This window comes from Panthera leo, chromosome B3 (genome assembly GCF_018350215.1).
Source record: "Panthera leo isolate Ple1 chromosome B3, P.leo_Ple1_pat1.1, whole genome shotgun sequence".
Classification (NCBI taxonomy): Eukaryota; Metazoa; Chordata; class Mammalia; order Carnivora; family Felidae; genus Panthera; species Panthera leo.
Window position 1 is genome coordinate 106,412,111 of NC_056684.1, and position 27,401 is coordinate 106,439,511.

The following is a 27,401-nucleotide window of genomic DNA, read 5'->3' on the forward strand; positions in this document are numbered from 1 at the left end:
ACTCTGTCAAGGACCAGTGTTTACTTCAACGAAATCTACAACAGAGGTTATCTATTAGACCTGTGAATTGATTATTTGCTCTTTACCAGTCATTTCTTTTGTATTCAGCTATATGACATTAGGTACGTTCCTTTTGTTTGTTCGTTTTGTTAAACGATTTTTTAAAGTTTGTTTATTTTGAGAGCGAGAGAGAGAGACAGACAGACAGACAGACAGTGCCGGTGGGGGAGGAGCAGAGAGAGAATCCCACGCAGGCTTTTGGCTGCCAGTGTATGCTGGGCTCCACCTCATAAAACCTTGAGATCATAACCTGAGCTGAAACCAAGATTCAGAGGCTTAATTGACTGAGCCACCCAGGTGTCCCAAATCATTCATATAATTAGGGCACAGACCATCCTTTGTATCATTTGGTGTCCACTGCCACCCATGCCAAATCTCCAAACTTTATCATAGCATCCAGAGCCTGACTCTATGACCAGACAATGCCATTTTAGTAATTTAACCGGGGCACCTGTCAGCTACTCCTAAATTTCCTACTAGTTATTAATGGACAATACCTGGTCGGGGAACTTTTCTGTTTCTTTTTCTTTTGTAAAAACTAATACTACACTGTATGTTCACTAACTGGAATTTAAATTTTTAAAAAGTTTTAAAAATATTGAAGATTTTTAAAGAGTGTACAATTCAATGGTTTTTAGTATATTCATTGAATTATGCAAGTATTATTGCGGTCAATTTTAGAACATTTTCATCACCGCTAAAGAAGGCCCTTAAAAAGTAAAAACAAATGAAAAATTAAAGAAAAGGGGGACACCTGGATGGCTCAGTAGGTTGAGCATCTGACGCTTGATTCTGAGCTCAGGTGTTGATCTTAGGGTCATGGGTTCAAGCCTCACGTTGGGCTCCCTGCTGGGCATGGAACCTGCTTAAAAAAAAAAAAAAAAAAAAAAGCCCTGTACTCTTCAGGAATTATTCCCTTATTCCCTACCCCACTTGTCACCAGCCCCACCAGCCCTAGGCAAACATTAACCTATTTTCTGTCTTTATAGATTTTCGTGTTCTGGACATTTCATATAAATGGAAGCATACAATATGTGGCCTTTGGTGATTGTCTTCTCACATTTAGCATTATGTTTTCAAGGTTCATCCGTGTTGTAGCCTGTATCAGTACTTCATTCTTGTTTATAGCCTAAAAATATTCCATTGTAGGGATGTGCCACATTTTATTTAATCTGCTAATGGACATTAAGGTTGTCTCTACTTTTTGGAAAATTCATATTTCTGCTATGAATGTTCGTGTACAAATTTTTGTGTACACTTATGCTCTCATTTCTTTTAGGTAAATACCTAGGAATGGAATTGCTAGGTCATATGGTAACTCTCTGTTTAGCCTTTTAGGAACTGCCAGACTGTTTTTCAAAGCCGCTGCACCATTTTACAAAACTACTTGCAGATTCCGTTTCCCCCACCACCTCACTAATACTTGTTTTCTGTCTTTTTGGTAACCAGTCAAGTGGATTTGAAGTGATACCTCGTTGTGGTTTTGCTTTGCATTTCTCTAATGAATGAGTAGTGATGTGGAAACTTGTGTACTTGTTGGCTATTAGTATATATTAGTATATATATATTAGTATATATATGTCTATTGAAATTCCTTAAATTGATTTCTTTGTTTTGGTCACCACTGAGTTGTAAGGGTTCTTTATATATTCTAGATGTAAGTCCCTTATCACATATATGATTTGCAAAAATTTTTTCCCATTCTGGGGGTTGTTCATTTTCTTGACGGTGAGAATCTTTTCTTCTAGACATTTTCCCACTTGTGTTTATCTCTTATCAAGGAGTCCTACATGCCACTATCCTCAGGCTGGCTTGGCTAACAGAAGTTTCCTATTTTGACATTTTGGAGATTCCTGACAGGTCCACTTTTCCCTGAAAACTCTTTCTCCCAAATTATCCTTCTATTTCTCTAACCTCTAAAATTGCCTTTCATTTGACAATGGCTTGGTATGATCGAAAAACTCAGTCAGCCACCAACGGACATTATGTGTGGATTAAGTCACTTCGTATCACTGGTTCTCAGTTTTCTTTTCTGTAAAATAAGTTGATTTATTTCTGGTAATCCCTGTGAATGGTAGACTTCATTCACCTGATACTTGATTTTGAAAGAAAAACTTGTTAATCACTTTGCATTTGTGATTGGTAAGATGTGTACAGTATGGGAGAGGTGGATTGGGATAGAAGCAGAAGTGTCAGCTGGCCTGGCACATTTGTGATGCACTGATGTGACCTTGGCTATTTTCTACCATTTTAGTTTTCCAAGAGTATGGAATGCTAACAATTCATATTCTAGTGTTACACATTTGGGAAGGATGATCCTTTGATCTATCTAGTTACCCTTTCCATCCATTGTTTGCTCTACAAACCAATTCCTATGAATTTACAGAAAACTCTTAGATTCAAAGATCCTCCCCAAATCTTGAATTTGAATAAATACCATTTTGTTGATCAGAGAGATGTTTTTGTGCTTGTTCTTTCATTTTAAGACTCGTTTTTTTTTTTAATGTTTATTTATTTTTGAGAGGGAGAGAGAGTGTGCATGAGCTGGGGAGGGGCAGAGAGAGAGGGAGAGACAGAATCCTAAGCAGGCTCCATGCTGTCAGCGCAAAGCCTGATGCGGGGCTCAAACCCAGAAACCTTGAGATCATGACCTGAGCTGAAATCAAAAGTCATGAGGCTTAACTGACTGAGTCACCCGGGCTCCCCAAGACTCTTTTTAGGTGCTTGAGTAGATTTTCCTTTTATTGGTGGTGAGAAGAAACTACTTACTATAGTAAGTGATAAACTATAACATGAAATGTGCTTTTTATGTTTTAGCACCAAATGCCTTTCAAAAGTCTCTTCAGGAATTTAGCTGTTTGCCATGGTATGCATTTAGTTAGCATTCGTAATGTATTTTCAGAATTACAAATAAAAAATAAATAAATAAAACTTTCAAAAAAAAAAAAAACCAACGCTCTGATAGTAACAGGTCATTTGATCCAGAGCAAATGAGAATTACTTAATCATAGCATGCTTTTTGAGTATTCAAGGTGTAGGCGATGTTGTTTCTTTTCTAGACATGCATGAAGTTTTTTATTTCCCATATTAGTAAAGGTGGTGATGCTTAGAAAAGTAGAACTTCAGTATATTTCCTTTCATTTTTTTTAGGTCTCTATTTGAGAGAGAGAGGGGGAGAGAGAGAGAGAGAGTGTGAGAGTGAGAGTGTGTGAGCAGTGTAGGGGCAGAGAGAAAAGGAGAGAATCCCAAGCAGGCTCCATGCTGTCAGCACGGAGCCTGATGCAGGGCTTGATCCCACGAACCGTGAGACTACAACCCCAGCTGAAATCAAGAGTTGGACGTTCAACAGACTGTTCTACCTAGACACCCCTTCTTTCAAATTTTTTCATCAAGGTGCCCCTCCTTTCAAATTTTTTAAAATACTTTTGAGGAACATGGATGAGGCATTCTATTTATTGCTGACAAAGTTTGTGTAGGCATTTTTTAAACAAGCAGCTATTACTTTTTCTTGAAAAGTTTATCTTGTTTAATAATTCTATGTTATTTGTAAACTAACTTTGTTTATTGCTTATTCTCTTCATAATGAAAATTAAAATAATTCCAGAGTTACTTTTACCAGTAACAATTATTTGACAGGGAAATGATCTCTACCTTACTGGAGTATAATCTTCTTTGGATCAGACAGTAGCCTTATTACCATTACCTAGTACATTGTAGGTATTCAGAAGTTGAAATGTATCAAAATACTAAATTTTGTTTAACTATTTCTGTATAAAAGGAAGGATAACACATTTGTCTATATTAACAACTATCAAAATGAATTCTTTAATCCTCACCAGCATCTTCTGACAGTGCTTCAAGTACAAGTTAACATAAGGAGAGAAAAAAGATTATAATGTATGTCAGAGCTAATATCCTTCATGTATAAAAAGTTCTTTGAAATTAATAAGAGAAGTGAACACTTTTTTTTTAACATTTATTCATTTTTAAAAGAGACAGAGCCTGAGTGGGGGAGGGGGAGAGAGAAAGGGAGACACAGAATCTGAAATAGGCTCCATGCCTGCACACACAGCCTGATGTGGGGCTCGAACTCACAAACTATAAGAACGTGACCTGAGCCAACGTCGAATGCTTAACTGACTGAGCCACCCAGATGCCCCAAGAAGTGAACACTTAAAAAGAGGCAATTTACAAAGGAATTAGATGACGTTTATCTACGTGTACACACATATGTATAGTGAATATTCTCAGGAAGATAGACCATGTTAATGAAATAATAAGATTCTATAAAAAGGAACATCCAGGCATTAAAGATGTACTCTTAGAAATTAAACATATGAGAGCAAAGATTTAATAACATTTGACAAATACACTAGGAGATAGTAAGTTTCCTGAAAGTATAACAAAAATACAGTTGACACACAGGGCAGACATGCTCAATATATGTGTGTGGATTCAGTGTCACCTCATACCTGTTAGGATGGCTATTATAAAATAAAACGAAAGAAAAACTACAAGCATTGGCAAGGATGTGGAAAAATCGGAACCCTTGTACACTGTTGGTAGGATGCAAAATGGTGCATCTGCTATGGAGAACAATGTGGAGAATCCTCAAAAAGTTAAAAATAGAACTGCCATATGATCCAGCAATCCCACTTATGGGTATATATCTGAACATATTGGAATCAGAATCTCAAAGAGATATTTGCCCTCCCATGTCCATTGTAGCATTGTTTACCATAGCCAAAAAAACAGAAGCAACCCATTGTCCATCAACAGATGAATGGATAAAATGTGGTATATACACACAATGGAATATTATTTAGCCCTAAAAAGGGAAGGAAATCCTGCCACATGTGATCACATGGATAAGCCTTGAAGATATTTTGGTAAGTGAAATAAGCTAGTCAGAGAAGGACAAATACTGCATGATTCTACTTAAATGAGGTATCTGTAATTGTCAGACTCCTAGAAACAGTAGAATGAAGGTTGCCAGAGACTTGGGGGAGGAAGAAACAGGAGGAAGACTTGCTATATAAAGTTTTAGTTGTGCGAGATGAGTAAGTTCTAGAGATCTATTGTACAACATTGTATTGCTACTTAACAATACTGTATTATACACTTAAAAATTTGTCAAGAGGGTAGATCTCATGTTAAGTGTTCTTACCATAAAAAAATCTGAATCCAATAGAACAGAAAAAAAATGTGGATTCAATGAATGAAATTAACCAATCAATAAAAATAATGATAGATTAAAAACAAGTAGCCTTTACTAAACAAAAATTAGACAATTGACTAAGAAAACTTTAAATTTATTGTAATCCCCCGCAAACTACCACTTTTTGTTTATTGTTGTTATTATTATTATTATTTTATTTTCTTTAAGGGATTTTTTTCAGGTTGGTATCTTGCCTGATTCCTGCATTAAAGTTGAAAAATAAGAATTCCCTCCTAGTACATTGCCAGATTGATCTGTTTCTCACCCTTCTAGATAATGCTCAAATTCCAAATAAAGCAGCGTTTCTATGGCTATTTTGTTGGCCCACTTTCAGAGTAGCATATGAAAACAGCATATGGCCAAAATCAATGTTGTGATGCCATCTTTATCCCTTAATCTTTATTTTCACAGCATTTTTCCTCCTAAGCCTTGAGCCATTTTTCATTTTAACATGTTGGAGGCTGCAGCCATACAAATGCATCAGTCTGTTTAGAAATTGTCTCTGAGGGGCGCCTGGGTGGCGCAGTCGGTTAAGCGTCCGACTTCAGCCAGGTCACGATCTCGCGGTCCGTGAGTTCGAGCCCCGCGTCAGGCTCTGGGCTGATGGCTCGGAGCCTGGAGCCTGTTTCCGATTCTGTGTCTCCCTCTCCCTCTGCCCCTCCCCCGTTCATGCTCTGTCTCTCTCTGTCCCAAAAATAAAAAAAAAATAAAAAAACGTTGAAAAAAAAAAAAATAAAAAAAAAATAAAAAAAAATAAAAAAAAAAAAAGAAATTGTCTCTGAGAATGTATGCCAAATTCTCATTCAGGAAGTAAGTTTTAATTAGTCTGAATTTATTTTCCATTTTAGTAATCCAGATTAGAATTTAGAAGATCTCTCTGGGGGTACTCGGTGGCTTGGTCAGTTGAGCATGCCACTCGATTTTGGCTTAGGTCATGATCCCAGGGTCATGGGATCAAGCCCCATATAGGGCTCCTTGCCTTGCGTGGAGACTGCTTTAAGATTCTCTTTCTTCCTCTCTCTCTCTGCCCTTCACCCACTTGCTCGTGTGCGTGTTCTCTCTCTCTTTCTCTCTAAAAATCGGAGATTTCTTGGTATAAAGAAAATATTTAAAAAATTTTCCAGGATCTGTAATTAAATTAAATATCTCACAATATCAGTTTATTTTTTTTTGCTTTAATGAATTTCCAGTTTCTGTCATACAATCCTTCATATATATATAAATATACATTTATATATATTTAGTGTTTTATTTATCTTTGAGAGAGAGAGTGGGAGTGGGAGAGGAAGAGAGAGAAGGAGAGAGAAAATCTTAAGAGGATCCAAAGCAGGCTCTGCACTTACAGCAGTGAGCCCGGTATGGAGCTCAAACTCATGAACCATGAGATCATGACCTGAACCGAAGTTGGGCACTCAACCACCTAAGCCACCCGGGGCACCCCTGTACAATCCTCTTTTATCTTTAAGATATTAGAAAAAAATATCCATACTAGAAGTAAGCTTTTCAGCAATCTGATATACTTGCTACTTGACAAATTTCCCTCATAATCTTTTTCCTTGTGTAGCGTTATTCATGACATTCCTCAATTGGTATACCTTTTCTTTTTTAAGTTTATTTATTTATTTTGAGAGAGGGAGAGACAGAATCCCAAGCAAGCGAGCTCCGTGCTGCACTGTATGCACAGAGCCCAGCGCAGGTCACAAACCCACAAACCCACAAGATCACAGCCTGAGCAGAGATCAAGAGTCCGATGCTTAACTGACTGAGCCACTCAGGTGCCCCCTGATTGATACATATATTTTTTAAATGTTTATTTATTTTTGAGAGAGAGAAAGAGAGCATGAGCAGGGGAGGGGCAGAGAGAGGGGGAGACACAGAATCTGAAGCAGGCTCCAGGCTCTGAGCTGTCAGCACAGAGCCCCATGCGGGGCTTGAACTGAGTGTGAGATCATGACCTGAGCCGAAGTCGGACGCTCAACCGACTGAGCCACCCAGCCGCCCCAAGATAGATATATTTTTTAATTCTCCTTGGCTTGGCTAAATCTTTAAGATCATAATTGAAGCTGAGGCCAGTATTTCTCAAGCAATTTACAGAGAACACTACACACATGATCTGTTGCTAGATATGGTGGGAACGTTAGGTTTCCTGTTCGAGTAAATTTGGAAAATTCAAATGATACGTTTTAAGCAGGTTTGCAGTCGTGTTTTGTTTTGTTTTGTTTTTTTAACTTCAAAGATGTCTCTAAGTCTTTAGTTTGCTGATATCCACTGTGACTCTTCAAGATGATGTCCTAGTGTGTTATTTATCAAGCTTCTTTGACCATGGACTCCCTTTTAAGAAACATTGTGTAAGGCAAATAATTCTGTATCCTTCAGCCTTTCTTTTAATATCACATGAAAATAATTCAAATCTGTCTTGAGGGGACTCAAGTGTTAACATTCTCTTAATGCTTCATAATGTGCTCTCACTTCTTTTGTGATTGATCTTGCCTTATTTTGACTCTGTTACCTGCTGTTTTCTCTCTGCTTTTCACTCCTAGTATGAACTAGCTCCTTCTTCCTGACAAGAAGAAAGTTAAAATGTTGCATAAGATAGGGAGCAAATTACAATTGGATTTCTGTCACATTAAAATTCTACAGCCATTTACTTCTCTGTCCCAGAAACTCAGGCTCTCCCTCAGGCTCATCCTGTTCCTATAGGAACATACTGCTTTGGAATATACTGCTCTAGGCAAAATCTTCTCTGACCCAATAATACTATCAATAAGTGCCATTATTTATTCCATATTATCAATAAATTATTTTCTAAACATTTAAAAACTGAGAATAAAGGGTTTGCAAGTTTACTGTTAGTGGGGCAGGATATGCAGGAAGAAGGTTTTGAAAAAAAAAAACCGAACAGTAAACACTCCCAACTTCCCTTTTAAACAGCAGTATTTAGTGTTGTCTTTTAATTTTAATCATCTTATTTATACCATTAATGTATTACATGCCTCTCCATGCCAAGATATTTTGCTAAATATTATGGAGAATCGGAAGTGTCTCAAGATTTGGCCCCAGCCCACAAATAACTAGTTAGTAGAGAAAATAAATACAAATGAAAAAATAACAGGTAAAGAGGTGAATAATACAAGAAGTGCCCTATGTTGATACATGTTACAAGATGAGAAGTATGGACAAGCAATATTTGTTATACAGAGAAAAGAGAGGCACAGTTTGACCTAGGCGTTCTGGGGAATTTGCAGAAAGGATTAGACTGAATGTCTAAAGTTGACTAAAATTACTAATTAGGGAAGGGAAGAAAGGGCATCCTAGGATGGAGAGAACATGAGCAGAGACACCACAGAGAAAAGGGTGGGATGTGTTTGCAGGGCAAGGGGCCGAGAGTTCCAGAGGTTATTTGATAATTTGAAAAGGTATCAAAATGTTCTATGTAAAATACACAGACACACAATCACATCGTAGTATGCTGTCTGGAACTTTTTACACCTATACAAGCTATATAAATCATGTATACACACAGGTATATATACTCTTTTTTTAAAAAATGCAAATGGGATCATCAATGTGTTTATTTTACTTTTCAACATGTCATGGCATCTTTCTGTTTCCGTATCAACAACAGATCCTCAGAGTATTTCACTGTTCGGAATATAATCACAGAATATTCCATCGAATAGGTAAGAACATTTAAACTAAACTCTACCAAAGATTCAGAAGTACTAAAAGGTAAATGAATATGGATAGTAACATGAAGCCAGATAATCTGATTGTAAGGTGTCTTCAGTTTCTGGCTTTCTGGCCCAGCGAGCCATTTCACCTTGTTTCTGATTTGCCTCAGTGGAGCAGGAGGGACCAGCTTTTACCTAACTCCCTGGGATAATTTCAGGCACTTCCAGTCTCTTGAAAAATCCCAGGCCAGACATCCAAGTTCATTTTCCTTTCTGATGGCATCTTCTGTGGATAATTGAAATCAGAATATTTACACCTGCTCACAAGAATATGCCCTTACTTTACCTTAGGCTTGTACAGAACAACATACCAGAATAAAGTACACTGAGCCTGACATCAAGACAGGAGATAAGCTTATTCAGAGGGGAGGGAAGCAGTCTTTTCATTCCTTAAGATTGAACCATCAATGACTAAGGTTCCATTTGGCCCTACGGTTATGTTATTTTGTGAGTATTTGCACGGCTGTCATGTAAGTAAAAGCTATGAGTTGTTCTGTGCAGAACTAAGTCCAATGACTAGAAGACTAAATATGGTGTTTACAGTAAAGAACTTCCTAACAGCATAACAAGAGGTGTTCTAAAGTAGTCATTCTTAATGGCGACCTCCAAATCTTTCATGATGCCTGAAAACTGTCTCTAGGGCTGATATTGGTTGGGTAGGACTGACTTTCAGAAAGACTGTTTTAAACTGAAGAAAGAACAGAAGAAGAAAGAAGGAGAAAAAGAAGAAAGGCTGTTTTAAGATGGCTTTAAACTTGTGTGTATGTGGTAAAATACATAGAACATTTACTGTCTTAACCATTTTTAAGTGTATGGTTCAGTGGTATTAAATGCATTCACATTGTTGTGCAGTCATCACCATCATTCATCTCTGACTCTTTTTATCTTGTAAAACTTTATACCCATTCAACAGTGACTGCCATTCTCTTCCCTCAGCCCATGGCAACCACCATTCTACTTTCTATCATTTTGACAACTCTAAGTGCCTTGCCTTAGTGAAATTCTGCAGTATTTGTCTTATTGTGACTAGCTTTTTTTACTTAGCATACTGTCCTTAATGTTCATCCATGTTGTAGCATACTGAAGGATTTTTTTCCTTTTTAAGGTTGAGTAATATTTTGTTCATCTTTTCATCCTTTGATGGACACTTGGGTTTACTTCTGTGTTTTAGTTATTGTGAATAATGCTGCTGTGAACATGAGTTACAAAAATCTCTTTGAGAACCTGCTTTCAATTCTTTGGAGTATATATCCAGAAGTCGAATTCCTGGATCAAATGGTAATCCAATTTTTAATTTTTTGAGGAACCACCATACTGTTTTCCCCAACAGTTGTCTCATTTGATATTCCCACCAAGTGCACAAGGGTTCCAGTTTTCCACATTCTCACCAACACTTGCTGTTTTCTGTTTTTCTTATAGTAGCCATCCTAATGGGTGTGAGGTGGTATCTTGTTACAGTTTTGCTTTGCGTTTCTCTAATGATTAGTGGTGTTGAGTATCTTTTCATGTGTTTATTGCTATTTGTATATCTTCTTTGGAGAAATGTCTATTCAAGCCCTTTGCCAGTTTTTGAGTTGGTTTATTCTGTTGTTGAGTTTTAGGAGTTCTCTATATATTATGGATTGTAATCCCTAATCAGACAGATATATGATATGTAAATATTTTCTCCCATTCTGTTGGTTGCCTCTTTTCTATGTTGATAGTGTCTTTGGTGTACACAATATTTAAATTTTCATGAAATCTAATTTGTCTGGTTTCCTTTTGTAACCTGTACCTTTGGTGTCATATCCAAGAAGTCATTGCCAAAGCCAGTATTGGAAGCTTTTATCCTATGTTTTCTTCTCAGCATTCTATTGTTTTAGGTTTTACACTTAACGTCCATTTTGAGTTAATTTTTGTATGTAGTGTTAAAGGCCTAATTTCATTCTTTTGCATGTCAATACTCAGTTTTCCTCACACCATTTATTGCAAAGACCATCCTTTCCCTATTACCTTTGTCACGTATTTGGCCATATATGTGAGGATTTATTTCTGGGCTCTCTATTCTATTTCATTGGTCTATGTCTCTTTCTTTATGAAGACAGCTTTAAACATAATTTTTCTTTTCCAACCCAACATATGATCTCTGAGGTAGTACTTTGCTAGCTATCTTGTGTCAGGCAACTGTTTTTCAGAATAAGCTACTGAGTATATCCCAGGAAAAGGAAAAGTTGAAGGTGGAGAATCCACGTTATTTGGTATTTCAATTTTTCTGGCCCTTAAATGGAAATAATCTAGATTAAAACACATATAGGTCCTATTATTGTTTCATGTTTTCCTAGTTTTGGTAGATTTTGGAAACTGATAACAGAAAGAGAAACTAAAAATTGAATCAGAAAGTGGTTTGCTTATGGTAACATAGCTAATAATAAGCATTTACTCTGATACCTAGAGTCTTTTAATTTCCAGTTTATTGTTCTTTCTACTGCATATTGAGCTGTCAATGGATTTTATTGAAATGTAACTATTTTATTTTTATTTATTTATTTAAAAAAAATTTTTAATGTTTATTTTTAAGACGGGGAGAGAGCATGCGAGCAGGGGAGGGGCAGAGAGAGAGGGGGACACAGAATCTCAAGCAGGCTGCAGGCTCTGAGCTGTCAGCACAGAGCCCAATGTGGGGCTTGAACCCCAGAACTGTGAGATCATGACCCGAGCTGAAGTCCAGTGCTTAACTGAGCCACCCAGGCACCCCCAAATGCTACTATTTTAGCAGGATTTGACTCTTTAAATTATCAGAAAATCCTAAATTTATTATAATTGCTAGAAGATATGACTAACAGTATTTGTTTCCATATTCTATTTTCATTTCAATTCAAAGGAATCAAAGAGAATATGTTCATTTTATAGAGCAGAGTTTGGCCAACTATGGCCCACAGACTGAATCTGGCCCACAGGTATGGGTAAAAATACCATAACACTTTATCAGAGCACAACCACTCATATCCATTTATGTATGTATTGTCTATGGCTGCTTTCTGCTACAACAGCAGAATTGAGTCATGTAGCAGAATTGAGTCATAGTAACAGAAATTATATGGTACACTAAGCCCAAAATATTTACTCTTCTGCCCTTAGAGAAAAATTTTGCTGACCCTTATAATAGAGGAAAAGTTTAAAACCAAATATTGAAAACTCTTAGGAAAATGATTAAACCACTGGCAGATTTGAGTTGAAAGCACTGGCTTTTTGAATGTTTCTTTGCCTTCAAAATCTAAAAATGTCAATTTTAAGATCTAATTTAATTAGATCTGATTTCCATTAATTTAAGATCTAATCCCAAATAATAAGTTCTAGATAAATTATAATGAATATCCTTTTTTTCCCAAATAAAAAACAACTTTTCAACTGTTTGTTTAGTGCTGCATGTATGTCAGGCAATGGGGAGGAGCTAGCGGGTGAAATTATAAATCCTGCCCTTGAAGGAATTAAGGAGATAAAATAGAAATGTGGAGTTCCCCCCCCATCTTTTAAGTATGACATTTTCAAGTAGTGACTTTTTTCTTTTTCTTAGAGACTGCTGTGTTACAGAAGAGGATGTAACTTTCAGAATAATCCTGAATGAGAAGGATGAGTCCAGATGTGCCTCTGCTGAATGATTACAAACAGGACTTCTTTCTGAAGCGCTTTCCACAGACCGTTCTTGGAGGCCCTCGATTCAAACTAGGCTATTGTGCCCCTCCTTATATATATGTTAATCAAATTATCCTTTTCCTGATGCCATGGGTTTGGGGTGGATTAGGGACACTTTTGTATCAATTAGGGATTTTGGAAGACTATTACACAGCAGCACTTTCAGGTGGACTGATGCTTTTCACTGCATTTATCATCCAGTTCACAAGTTTATATGCCAGGAATAAATCGGTGACCATAGAAAGAATGCTAACCACAGATATCTTAGCAGAGGAAGATGAACATGAATTTACAAGTTGTGCTGGTGCTGAGACTATCAAATTTCTCATTCCTGGCAAGAAATATATAGCCAATACAGTTTTTCACTCTTTTCTTGCTGGGTTAGTGTGTGGTCTTGGAACATGGTATCTGCTTCCAAATAGAATGTCCCTGCTGTATGGCAGTGCAGGAGGCGCTGTTCTACAGTTTGTCTTCGGATGGATTACATTATGTATAGGAGAATATTCATTAATTGTAAACACAGCTGCAGAGACTGCGACTTTCCAAACCCAGGATACTTATGAAATCACTCCTCTTATGAGACCTCTCTATATTTTTTTCTTTGTTTCTGTAGATCTTGCACACAGGTAATAAGCTACCAAATACTTTGTCACTTGCTTTGTTTTTAAGCATACATACACAGTATGAGCTCTCCTTAGTATTAAAAAACTGAATCTATGAAAGTCATCAAGACCAAACCATTGGGTGATAGTTGTTCTGATGATTAATCTCTTAGGAGTAATCTCTGTTAAACATTCATACTAACGTAGTAATTAAACCTTATTGAGGAGTTAAAAGAAAACTCTTTGGTAAGAGAAATCAGCAAAATTTCAATTCTGTGTTTCACTTTAAATAAGGAGCTGTGTGCTATAAGATAGCCTGGCTGAGACCTGTGAAAAGGAGATGGAATTTTCCTATGAGGGTATAATGAAGAATTTAAAATTTATACCATAAATATTATGTACAGATTGAGTGAATTTAAGATGAGTAACATTTCTAATTTTGTTATAATAACTATGTAGGATGAATACTGATTTTTTACAAATCAATTTGCTATAGAAGAAAAATAGACTTTTTTAACAAAACTGTTTACCAAACTGTTTACAAAATTGTTGGATAACCCCCTTTGCTCACCTTTTCTAAATCTGACTTTTCTTTCTCTGTTTCTGTAGATTGCAGCTTTCTCTCTCACAGGTTTATGTCCAGATAGAAATGTAAAGGCATTTAATGGACTGAATGTCTTCAAATTCATATATCAAAGCCTGTCCCCCAGTGTGATGGTGATTGGAGATGGGGTCTTTGGGAGGTGATTAGGAAAATGAGGGTGGGGCCTTGGTCTGATGGAATTAATGCCCTTATCAGAAGAGACACCAGAGAGCTTGATCTCTCTCTCTCTCCACTATGTGAGGATACAGTGAGAAGGCTGCTGTCTGCAAACCAGCAAGAGAGTTCTCAGCAGAACCTGACCATGCTGGCACACTGATCTTGGACTTCCAGCCTCCAGAATAATTTCTGTTGTGTAAGCCACCCAGTCTGTGGTATTTCATTATGACAGCCCAAGCTAAGACAGATTTTGATACCAAGAGGTGGGTTGCTCCTGTAACAGATACCTAAAAGTGTGGAAGTGGCTTTCAAATTGGGTAATGGGTAGGGGCTAGAAGAGTTTTGAGGCTCATGCTAGAAATGTGGACTTAAAGGCATTTCTGGTGAGGTCTTAGAAATGAGAACATGTTCTTGGAAACTGGAGGAAAGGTGATTGTTGGTATAACGTGGCACAAAACCGTTCTAATTTTTATGGAAAGTAGAACTTGAAAGTGATGAAATTGGATAGAGAGTTAAGGAGATTTCCAAGCAAGTGGCTAAAAGAACAGCTTGAATTGAAGAAGGAATTGCTAAGCAAAAAATAATCAGAACTAGAAGATTTGGAAAATTTTCAGCCTAGCCATATTGCAAAAAAAATGAGAAAGCATGTTCTGAAGTGAGCACCAAGAGTGTGACTGGACTAACACTAAAGAGTTCAAGGGGTTATATGACCAGAAATACGGCCAGTTTGAACTAAAGCAGTCAGAGACCAGATGAAATGAACTAAGGCTGTTAGACTTCTTAGATTTGACAGGTCTTTAAGAAGAGGGGAAAAATGACCCCAAAAGTGACTCAGAGATTGTCAGGGCTACTTCCTTGGTTTCAACAAACTAGAAGCTGGAAGCCTTGGGTCTAGTACTTGCCCTGCAAAGCGTTGGGGGTGGGACCCACACCTAGAGCTGTTTGGGTAATGATGGCAACCCTGGAGGCCTAGAGGGCAAAATATGGAACCAAGAAGATTCTTCCTCAGCCTTAAGGTCTAATGGAATTTGCCTTGCTAGGTTTTGGACTTCTTTGGAACCTGTCACCCCTTCCTTCTTTCCTATTTCTCCCTTCTGGAATAAGAATGTTCATTCTGAGGTCACCTGGGTGGCTCAGTTGGTTAAGGGGCTGACTTCAGCTCAGGTCATGATCTCGCGGTCTGTGGGTTCCAGCCCCGTGTTGGGCTCTGTGCTGACAGCCACTTGGAGCCTTGAGCCTGCTTCAGATTTTGTGTCTCCCTCTCTCTCTGCCCCTTCCCTGCTCGTGCTCTATTTCTCTCTCTCTCTCTCTCTCTCTCTCTCTCTCTCTCTCTCTCTCAAAAATAAACATTTAAAAAAAAAAAAAAGAATGTCCATTCTGGGGCTGTCCCACTGTTTTATTTTGGAAGTACATAGCTTGTCTGATTTCACAGGTTCACAGCTGGAGAGGGATTTTGCCTCAGGATGGAGTGTACTTGAGTCTCACCCATATCTGCTTTAGATGGTAGTTAGATGAAACTTTGGACTTTAGCCTGTAGAATTGATGCTGGAATTTTTTAAGACTTTTGGACCTGTTGGGATGGAATGAATGTGTTTTGCATGTAAGAAGAACATGAATTTGGGAGACTGGGTTAGAATGTTAAGGACTGAATGTTTCTGCCCCCAGCCCTAACTCCCAATGTGATGGTATTTAGAGATGGGGTCTTTGGGAGGTAATCAGGTCATCAGGGTAGTCCTATTCTTATGGGATTGGTGCCCTTATAAGAAGACAGACCAGAGAGCTTGATCTCTCTCCTTCCACCATGTGAGGATGCAGTGAGAAGTTGGCTGTCTGCAAGGCAGGAAGAGTGTTCTCACCATAACCCAACCATAATGGCACTGATTTCCCTGTCTCTAGAACTAAAAGAAATAAATTTCTGTTATTTAAGCTACCTGGTCTGCGGTATTTGTTATGGAAGCCTGAAATAAGACATTTAAAAATATTTAGCTATTTTGTATACTGAAACTGACCTATTCTTAGGTATCCAATTGCTATTCCTTAAATCTTAATCTCTTCTCATTGTGCTACATTTGTGGACCAGAGGACACTATAATATCCTTTTTCTTCATCCAATCAAATATGTAAGGGAAAAATTAGTTTATGGGAAATTCATCTATAATTGCTCTGTTAGTACCATTACCATTTATTAGCTGTAAAATATGTTACAGTTAAATACTTGGTTTTGAAAAGTTAGGAATAAAATTAAGTTTACATGTGTATGTATACATTTGACCCCTTTTTAAAGATGGAGGTTTATAAGATTATTTTCACAATATAGATTCTTGAGTTACTGTCTCACTGTGCTATTTCTGAAATCAGAAATTATATACCTGCTATAATACATCTTTGCATTTAAATTGATGCTCCAGGTTCTTTAATTTCTTTTTTAAATCTCAGTTAATTTATAATTTGATTACCTTGAATTTCTGCATTACTCATTTCTGAATGAAAGGACATAAATGTTTTTAGTACATTGTAGTTGGATTTAATGTACAGTTTTAATGTTTACGGTTTGATCATTACAAAAAAGTTTTTGTTTTTTTCAACTAAAAGGAAAAGACAAAAGCAGGCCCAAATCTGTTCATATAGAAGAAGATGGCATATTTGTGCAGAAAAATTACCTTTCACTTGACTTAGAAATTTTTAGCTTCTGGTTAACAAACTAATAAAGAAGATGATCTTTATACAGTAGATATGATACTACAGATAAAAATGTATGAAATGTGTGCACTGTTCAAATTTGAACAGTTGTCAGATATGTCAAATTGTTTCTTAATTTTATTTCAGAGAATGTAAAAGTTGAAGAGACAAGCCTCACAGTATAATAATATTTTCTCTTTCCCCATTCTTTATTCTACCCAGTACACTGTGTATTAATAATTTACTTTTTCTGTACATTTTCATCAAAGACTGGTATTAAATCTACAGTGCATAGACTCTCAGGAATTGTTTGAACGTATGATGCATATTTATTTCATCTTAGCCACTATAAACATCTTTTTTCTGGACGTGGATATAGTGTAAAGAATTTGCAATATTTTTATAGCTGTTAGAGTCAAAGTTTTTTTTTTTTTTTCTTGAGGTCTTAGATATTTTGCCCTAGAAGATTCCTATTACATTATCAGAAATAGAATTTAAACATATTTTCCATATGAAAGACTTGACCACAATAATCATTATTTGGGTCTGAGTCATACAGGAAAGTGATCATGATGTGTGGTTGCTCAAAATACGAATGCTTATATTTATGTATGGTATTCTTGTATATAAATAAAATTTCTATGTCATTGCTTTTTTTTTTTTTTTTTTTTTTTTTTTTGGGACAGAGAGAGACAGAGCATGAACAGGGGAGGGGCAGAGAGAGAGGGAGACACAGAATCGGAAACGGGCTCCAGGCTCCGAGCCATCAGCCCAGAGCCTGATGCGGGTCTCGAACTCACGGACCACGAGATCGTGACCTGGCTGAAGTCGGACGCTTAACCGACTGCGCCACCCAGGCGCCCCTATGTCATTGCTTATTAAGAACAAAAAGATTTAGGGAGGTTAAATCAAACTTGGGTAAAATATTTCTTGAATATACATTATTTTTACACAAATTATACTATACTTAAATATATTAGGAAGAGAAATGTTGTCTTTAACAAGAAAAATAGCTACAGATCTGCGTGTTTTCCTTGACCTTCCTGTGGTTTATTATGTGTGGTTTGATTTTCCTTTTTGTCACTTGAGTATTTTCTTCCCAGAATGAAATACATTTTAAAACTACACTACAAAAAGTATTGTCCTCTAATTTAGCATCATATTGTTAACCTTGTATTCATTAATTCTCTGCTTATAAAATTTGAAGGACATACATTATGAGACAGTGCATTAGCTGACATAGTCTTGATAGCTTCGGAGCAAACACATTATGTCATTATTATATCCATAGTTGCTATACATTTGCTTCTGGGCTGTTAACATATGCTTAAGTGGATAATTATTACAGAAGGTGCCTTTCTCCTTGACTTTGATTCCTAGCAGCTCAGGTATTCAAGTACAATTATGCTGTAAGTTTTGACATTTAGTTTTTTATAAGTTATCTTTTGAACACTGTAAGTACTAGGACATTATTGGTTTCTGGACAAAGTATGATCAGCCTTGTTTCAAAAAAATTAGTAATATTTTGATAGTGTTTATGCTTCTGTGCTTTTGAGTTTTTGTTAAGTCATTCAAAGCCATCTGATTTTTAACTGGTAAATGCTGTACGAAGAACAAATTTCTCCACTTTATAGAAATCATCTCTAGTTTATGAAATTGTATTTTACAAGTTTGTATTCTCTATAAAATAAAAACAATATTATAAATGCTAGTTAAGTTCCCACACCAATCCACAGAGACACGTTCATAGCCTAATGTTGCCAACTTCTGATATTGATTCTACTGACTTCAAGTTCTGGGACCTGGGGGTAAGACAGTACTGGGAGAGTAGGAAAAAAGAAAAGAACTCTCTTTGCTAGCTACTAACGTTATGAACATCAGTAAGGCTTTGGCTTTCCTAGAGTTACTTACAATTTTAAATTAGAAAATTTTAGGGGCGCCTGGGTGGCTCAGTCGGTTAAGCGGCCGACTTCGGCTCAGGTCATGATCTCGCGGTCCGTGAGTTCAAGCCCCACGTCGGGCTCTGTGCTGACAGCTCGGAGCCTGGAGCCTGTTTCGGATTCTGTGTCTCCCTCTCTCTGCCCCTCCCCCGTTCATGCTCTGTCTCTCTCTGTCTCAAAAATAAATAAACGTTAAAAAAAAAATTTTTTTAATTAGAAAATTTTAAACTCTCAACAATCATTGGTAGAATTTTAGCCAATGTAGGTTAGACAATTACAGGAGAAATATTTTTGCTCTAAACTCAGTTCAGTTTTACAAATCCCTGAATTCAATTATTCAGTAAACTGCTTTTAATTACTTCTTTCCACATTGGAATCCACATATTTTCTAAGTGCTAATCTTGTACACAATTGAGTAGGGGTAGTGGCTGCTATGGGAGAAGGACAATGGTCACTATTTACAAATGTTGATATTTTGCAGTTTGGGACTAGGATCTTTTTGTAAGTGTTCCTTTGTTTTGGGGGAGTGGGTTGCATGTGTTTTATTTTTCCTGGGAAGATCCTCTCTCTATATTATTTTGTATGATTTAAATGTTCCCTTTTCTTATAGGTTTACGGTAAACATACCAGGTCTAGAACAAACGAATCAGATTTTACACATCTTGTTTATATTTTTACCCTTTCTGTGGGCACTCGGGACTCTGCCCCCACCTGATGCCCTTTTCTTATGGGCAATGGAGCAGATTTTAGAGTTTGGCCTTGGAGGCTCATCTATGTCAACCCAATTACGGTAATTATTTTAAATATTAAGGTTCTGTGTAACTTAAAGTATAATTTTTCTTTTCAATCAAATCTTTCTTTTTTTCTCTGCAGGTTATTAATAATGTTCATCATCTCTGCTGGAACAGCGGTAACATCGTATTTCATTCCCAGCACTGTTGGTGTGGTTCTTTTCATGACTGCACTTGGGTTCTTGCTGAGTCTTAACCTAAGTGACATGGGTTTTTTCTTCAAACACAGTGCAACTGGACACAGAGTTGGAACCAAATCTAAGGCTTTACCCAATGGGTCAGAAAAACAGTTTACTTGGAAGGAATGCCTTTTCTATATTATTATATTAGTCTTGGCTCTCATAGAAACTAGTTTGCTGCATCATTTTGCTGGTTTCCCACAGATTTCCAAAAACAGTCCTCAGGCTATTGTTGGCTATATTTTGATGATATTGCTTATAATACTGTGGCTACTTAGAGAAATTCAGAGTGTCTGTATCTTTGGAATTTTCCAAAACCCTTTCTATCCAAAGAATGTGCAAACTGTGACTTTATTCTTAGAGAAGCAAAGAAGGCTTATGAAGATTGGTGTTATCAGACGGATTTTGCTAAATCTAGGTAAGAAGATAAAATCTACTAATTTTGTGTTTTAGCTAGGGAGTGTACAAAAGTATTCCCATATTTTTGTAATATACAACATACAGGCGTTCATTTTTTTATGTTCTGGTTTGTTTATTAGTTTTTTCAGTTAGTTGCTTAAATGTGCTCATAGAAGAACACATATCAGCTAAAATAAAATGTGGTAGAAGAGGTTACTTTGCCTTAATTAAATAATGTCTTTTTTTGTTTGTCCTAGTGTCGCCTTTCGCTATGATAGCATTTCTTTCATTGGACAGTTCCTTACAAGAGCTCCACTCTGTGTCTGTCTCCATTGGGTTCACAAGAGCTTTTAGAATGGTAATCCTAATAAGCACTTAATAGTATTTTCTTATTGCTAAGCTTGTGATTTTGTTTATTCTAACAGTTTACTTAAATTATCCAATTCTGCCTAATAAAGTGGATAATTTTTGTACTGTAGGTGTGGCAGAATACAGAAAATGCTTTATTGGAGACAGTCATCGTATCAGCAGTGCACTTATTAATCTCCAGTACAGATGTGTGGTGGAACAGAAGCCTGGATACAGGAATCAGACTCTTACTGGTAAGGATATGTTTCAGTAGCTTTATTGAGATCTATTTCATATACCATAAAATCACCCACTTAAACAGTTCAGTAGTAGACAGAATTTTACAGCCATCACCATAGTCTAATTTAGACCATTTTCAACATCCCAAAAAGAAACCTCATGCACATTAATGTCATTCCCCCATTCCCTGTCCTAACCCCACTCCAGTGCCAGCAACCATTAATATACTTTCTGTATCTATGGTTGATTTATTTATCAGATCATGGATTTTTAGGTTGTTTCCACTTTCTGACTATTATGAATAATGCTGCTGTGAACATTTGTGTACACATTTTTGTACATGTGTTTTTGGACGTATGTTTTAATTTCTCTTAACTATATCTGCCTAGGACTGGAATTTCAGTTCATAGTAAGTCTATGTTTAACAGTTCAAGGTATTGCCAAACATTTTTCCAAAGTGGTTGCACTATTTTACATTTCTACCAACAACGTATGAAGATTCTAATTTCTCTACATACGTACTAACACTTGTTATTATCTGACTCTTTCATTATAATCATTCTGATGGGTGTGACATGCTATCTCATTGTAATTTTCATTTGCATTTCTCTGAATGCTAATGGCACATCTTTTCATATATTTATCAGCCATTTGTGTGTATTTTTTGGAGAAATGTCTATTCAGATTCTTTGTCCGCTGTCTGTGGATTGCCCTTATTGTTGAGCTTAAGAGTATTTTTTTAATGTATTCTGGATACAAGTTCCTTGACAATATATGATAAATAAAAATTTTTTCCCATCTTGTAGGCTTTCTTTTTCTTGATAATATTCTTTGAAGCAAGGAAGTTTTAAATTTTGCTGAAGTTCAATTTATCTCTTTTTTCTTTTGTCACTTGTATTGTTCGGGTCACATCTAATAAACACTGCTGCCTTTTTCCAAATCATAAATATTTACTGTGTTTTCTTCTAAGAGTTTTACAGTTTTAGCTGCTACAGTTCAGTCTGTGATCTACTTTGAGTTTATTTTTGTGTATGATATGAGGTGAGTTCCAAATCCATTCTTTTGTATAAGGGTATACAATTATCCCAGCACCATTTATTGAAAAAGCTATTCTTCCCTCAATGATTTTTCTTGGCATCCTGGTCAAAAATCAAATGAAATGTGTTATTTCTGGACTCTTCAGTTCTTTTCCATTCATGTATGTCTATCCTTATGCCAGTCCTATACCGTCTTTATTACTATATTTTGTAGTAGGTTTTGAAATTGAGAAGTGTGAGTCCTCTACTTTGTTCTTTTAGAGATTGTTTTGATTCTTCCAGTTCCCTTGTATTACCATGTAAATATTAGTTTCAGCTTTTCAGTTTTTGCAAGAAGGCATCTGAAACTTTGATGGAGATTACCTCAAATCTGTAGATCAATTTGGGGAGTATTGCCACCTTAAAAATATTTATTCTTCCCATCCATCAACATGGCATGTTTTCATAGTTTTTAAAAAAAAAATTTAACATTTATTTATTTTTGAGAGACAGAAAGAGACAGAGCATGAGTATGGGAGGGGCAGAGAGAGAGGGAGACACAGAATCTGAAGCAAGCTCCAGGCTCTGACCTGTCAGGACAGAGTCCAAAGCAGGGCCAGAACTCACAAGCTGTGAGATCATGACCTGAGCGGAAGTCAGGTTCTTAACCGACTGAGCCACCTAGGTGCCCCTCAAGATCTTCTTTATTTCAAAAATGTTTTGTAGTTTTCAGTGTTGCAAGTCTTACAGGTTTTATTAAAATTTTCCTAAGGATATATTTTTTGATGATATTATAAATGGAATTGTTTTCTTCATTTTTTGTTTTTTTTTTTAATTCATTACTAGAGTATAGAATACAATTGATTTTTTTTTTTAATGTTTATTTTTGAGAGAGTGAGAGACGGAGACAGAGCGTGAGCTGGGGAAGGCCAGAGAGAGAGGGAGCACAGGATCCAAAGCAGGCTCCAGGCTCTAAGCTGTCCTCACCGAGCCTGTGGCGGGGCTCAAATCCACAAATTACAAGATCATGACTTCAGCCAAAGTCGGACGCCTAACTGACTGAGCCACCCAGGCACCCCTTGATTTTTTTTTAATACTGATTTTGTGTCCTAAAACCTCACTTCTATTAGTTCTGATAGATTTTTAGTGGATTCTTAAGACATTCTGTATATAAGATCATGTCATCTGCAAATTAGATATGGTAGAATTTTTTTTAAGGTTTTTTATTTATTTATTTTAAGAGACAGAGAGTGGGAGAGGGGCCGAGAGAGAGGGAGAGAGAGAGAATCCCAGGAGGCTGTGCACTGACAGTGCGGAGCCTGACACAGGGCTCCAACTCACAAACCATGAGATCATGACCTCAGCTGATGTCAGATGCTTAACGGACTAAGCCAACCAGGTGTTCATAGTAGAGGTATTTTTTACTTATTTTCCAATCTAAATATCTTTCATCTCTTTTTCTTACCTAATTGCCCTGTCCAGAACCTCCAGTATAGTGTTGAATAGAAGAGTGGACATCTTATGAGGAAAGCATATTCCATCTTTCTCTATTAAGTTGATGTCATTCTTTTACCATTAGACATGATATCAGCTATTGTAGATGCTCTTTTTCAGGTTGACAGCTCCCTTCTATTTATTTTTATCATGAAGGGTATTGGATTTTGTCTGATGCATTTTCTGTGTCTATTGAAATGGTCATGTGATTTTTGTCCTTTAATCTGTTAACATGGTATAATAAGTTGACTTCTGGTTGTTAAACCAATCTTGCATTCCAGGAATAAGTTTTGTTGTGATGTATAATCCTGCTTATATGTTGCAGGATTTGTTAGCTAGTATTTTTGTGTGGTTAATATTTATATGTTATCTGTAGCTGTCTTTTCTTGTCATGTCTTTGGTTTAGATATCAAAATAACACTGACCTCATAGAATGAGTTAGGAATTTCATACTAGTTATTCTTAAATGTTTGATCATATTTGATATGTATCTTAAATATTTTGTAGTATGTGGTATTTTGTAATATGGAAGCTATCTGAGACAGTTTTTCTCTGTGGGTAGCTCTTAAGTTACAAATTCAATTTCTTGTTACAGGTCTATTCAGTTTTTCTATTTCTTCTTGAGTTGCTTTATGTTTTTCTAGGAACTTGTCAGTTTCATCTAAGTGATCAAATTTATCAGCATACAGTTCATAGTATTCTCTTATAATCCTTCTAATTTTTTTCTGTAAGATTGGTGATAAAATTATCTCTTTCATTCCTGATTTTAGTAATTTGAGTCTTCTCTATTTTATTCTTGGTCAGTATAGCTAAAGGTTCATCAGTTTTGTTGATCTCAAGAAACCAGCTTTTGGTCTTATTGATTTTCTCGATTTTTTAAAATAGTCTCTATTTTATTAATTTTTGTTAATCTTTATTATTAAAATTTTTTTTTAATGTTTATTTTTGAGAGACAGAGCATGAGCAGGGGAGGGGCAGAGAGAGAAATGGAGACACAGAATCCAAAGCTGGCTCCAGACTCAGAGCTGTCAGCACAGAACCTGATGTGGGGCTCGAACTCATGAGCTGTGAGATCATGACCTGAGCTGAAGTCGGATGCTTAACCAGCTGAGCCACCCAGGCGCCCCTAATAATCTTTATTATTAACTTCCTTCTGCTTACTTGAGGATTAGTTTGCTCTTTGTTTTCTAGTTTCTAAGGTAGAAGAGTAGGTTATTGATTTAAGATGTTTCTTCTGCTAACATAGGCACTTAAAGCTAGCTATAAATTTCCCTCTGAATACTGTTTTAGCTGTATCACAAATTTTGGCATATTGTGTTTTTATTTCATTCATCTCAAAATGTTTTCTCATTTTTTTGTGTGATGTCTTCTTTGACCCATTGGCTATTTAGCAATATGTCTTCTAATTTTTTTTAAGATTTTATTTTTAAGTAATCTCTGCACCCATTGTAGGGCTTGAATTTACAACCCCAAGATCAAGAGTTGCATGCTCTATGGGCACTAAGGAGTCTACTCCTGAAATCATTGTTGCACTATATGCTAACTAATTTGGATGTAAATTATAAAAAAAAGAAAAAGAGTTGCATCCTCTACCAACTGAGCAAGCCAGGTGCCCCAGCGATGTGTCTTTTAATTTCAAGATTTTTTAATTATTTATTTATTTCTGTTGTTGACTTCATTATGTTTTAGTTAAAGAACACACTTTGCATGGTTTGTATGAACATACTTGGTATGATTTCAATCTATTAAGGTTTGTCTTAAGTTATGACTTCTGTTTCTTAATCTATAGAATACTCTCTAAAATAATGATAAATTAAGGATAGTTGCTTAATTATTTACCACTTCTGGTTCTCATGACTTAACAAGCATGTAATGCAAAACTTAGTCAACCTTAAGATCAAGGGGCGCCTGGGTGGCTCAGTCAGTTAAGCGGCTGACTTCGGCTCAGGTCATGATCTCGCGGTCCGTGAGTTCGAGCCCTGCGTCGTCGGGCTCTGTGCTGACAGCTCAGAGCCTGGAGCCTGTTTCGGATTCTGTGTCTCCCTCTCTCTCTGCCCCTCCCCCGTTCATGCTCTGTCTCTCTCTGTCTCAAAAATAAATAAACGTTTAAAAAAAAATTAAAAAAAAAAAAGATCTAGTTAGCACTCTATTGGTTATCTTTAGTATTAGTTTTTTATAGAGAGCCCAAACTTTTATTTTTTCTCTCTTTTTTTTAAGTTTATTTATTTATTTTGAGTGAGAAAGAGCACACACATGTGTGAGCAGGGGAGTGGCAGACAGAGAAGGAGAGAGAGAATCCCAGGCAGCCTCCATGCTGTCAGCATAGAGCCCAATGAAGGGCTCACTTGATCCCACAAACTATGAGATCATGACCTGAGCCGAAATCAAGAGTCAGAGACTTAACTGACTGAGCCACCCAGGCACCCCGAGAGCCCAAACTTTTAAAAATGTAGACTCATGGGGCACCTGGGTAGCTCAGTCATTTCAGTGACTGACTCTTGATTTTGGCTCAGATCACGATCTCGTGGTTCCTGGGTTCTAGCCCTGCATCAGGATGTGTGATGATGGTGCGGAACCTGCTTGGAATTCTCTTTCTCCCTCTCTCTCTGCCCTCCCCCATTCACACATGTTCTCTCTCTCTCAAAGAGAAGTAATTAATTAATTAAAAATAAATAAATGTAGACATTTATTACTTGTGAGGTTGGAGAAAATTATAACAAGTATCTCATACAAGAGCTATTTCCTCAAAAATATTGCAGCAATAATAAAATCATACAGTTTCTCTTACATGACCTTGAAAATTCATGAAGTCTTTAAGAATAAAAAAATCATTTTTCCATCTCTGCAGGTTGGTATCATGCGTGATCGTCTGATTCAGTTCATCTCTAAACTGCAGTTTGCCGTGACTGTACTTTTTGCATCGTGGACTGAGAAAAAACGTCGAAAGTCAACCACCACTTTATGTATACTCAACATTGTCTTCTCTCCATTTGTGCTGGTCTTCATAGTTTTTTCTACACTACTCTCCTCTCCATTACTCCCCCTCTTCACCCTTCCTCTGTTCTTGGTGGGCTTTCCCCGACCTGTTCAGAGTTGGCCAGGAGCAGTGGGCACCACAGCCTGCATATGTGCAGATACAGTATACTACTACCAGATGGTCCCACATTTGACCACTGCGCTGCAGTCTGCAATGGCAGCTGGAAGTTTAGGTAAGTAAATGGGCTGTGCTCACAAAATCTTCACCAATGTATTTAAAGTACAAAAAAATGAATATACAGAAAAAGTCTTTTGATCCAACCATTATATAGATTCTAATACTATGATATATGGCAGAAGGACTAAATATGAAATAGAAGTATGTATCTTGCTTCTTATTTTGAGGTGTAAATAAAGTCACAAAATAAGAATAATAAGGGAAAATTTCATCAAGGTGATTTGACAGTTTTTTAAAAACATTTTCTTGGATAAAATCAGGTTATAGTCCTACCACTGAAACATGAAAAAACCTTATCTACCAGAACTTCCATGAATCTATAGTGAGTTCACATCAAGCAAATGCAATGGCTTAGATCCATAAAGATTAAAAACTAGCTTTATGTAATATCAGATTGAAGGGTTTAAGGGAGTTTGTTCATACCTTATTAGTTATTGTATAACAATGTAAAAGCAGTCTGATGAGGTTACAGGGCAAGATGACAAAAGCTATGGCCAATGATCAGTAGCCTCCCAAAATGAAATACTTTGCAAATATCAGCAAGAAAAAATATTTTTGATGAGGATAAACTAATTTTATGAGTTAATGCTTTCATTGTACACTAACTAAAAATTCAACTATATTGCACTTCTTGAGGTTGGTTTTAGATAAAGTACAAGCTGATGCCAGAGGTGTGTTATCTCCTACCATTGTTTACCTTAGCCCTTGAAACTTGTTTTAGAAATATCTAGTGACATCTTGGCAAACTGGTTCTAGGCAGAAGGTTAATTTCAAATCAGATTTTTTTTTTTTAGTGTATTTGTTTATTTTTGAGAGCATGCACCTGAGTTGGGGAGGGGCAGAGAGAGAATCCCAGGCAGGCTCCACACTGTCAGTGCAGAGCCCGATGCTGGGCTTGAATTCAAACTGTGAGATTATTACCTGAGCCAAAATCAAGAGTCAGACGCTTAACCAACTGAGCCACCCAGGCACTCCTCAAATTAGAAGTTTAATGAAATGCTTACTTGGATTGAATTTCCTAATTATCTATTTGTTATCTAAAATATGTGAGGTGTGGC

The 27,401-nt window shown here is 36.6% G+C and overlaps 1 protein-coding gene across 7 annotated transcripts in view; it reads left to right on the forward strand.

The window, feature by feature from the left end:
• The window catches only part of PCNX4 (pecanex 4), a 64,080-nt gene that overhangs the window by 25,841 nt on the left and 10,838 nt on the right, over positions 1-27,401 (forward strand). For 3 of the 7 annotated variants that reach the window (XM_042943400.1, XM_042943401.1, XM_042943397.1), the window contains exons 2-7: positions 12,563-13,307; positions 19,273-19,452; positions 19,536-20,050; positions 20,289-20,389; positions 20,511-20,633; positions 25,978-26,338. In XM_042943400.1, coding sequence (XP_042799334.1) covers positions 12,610-13,307; positions 19,273-19,452; positions 19,536-20,050; positions 20,289-20,389; positions 20,511-20,633; positions 25,978-26,338 — 1,978 coding nt within the window. In that variant the 5' untranslated portion in view covers positions 12,563-12,609. Of the gene's footprint in view, positions 1-8,885; positions 8,959-12,562; positions 14,307-18,116; positions 18,132-19,272; positions 19,453-19,535; positions 20,051-20,288; positions 20,390-20,510; positions 20,634-25,977; positions 26,339-27,401 lie in introns of those variants that run through there. The other 4 variants (XM_042943398.1, XM_042943403.1, XM_042943402.1 and 1 more) reach the window with 4 other exon arrangements.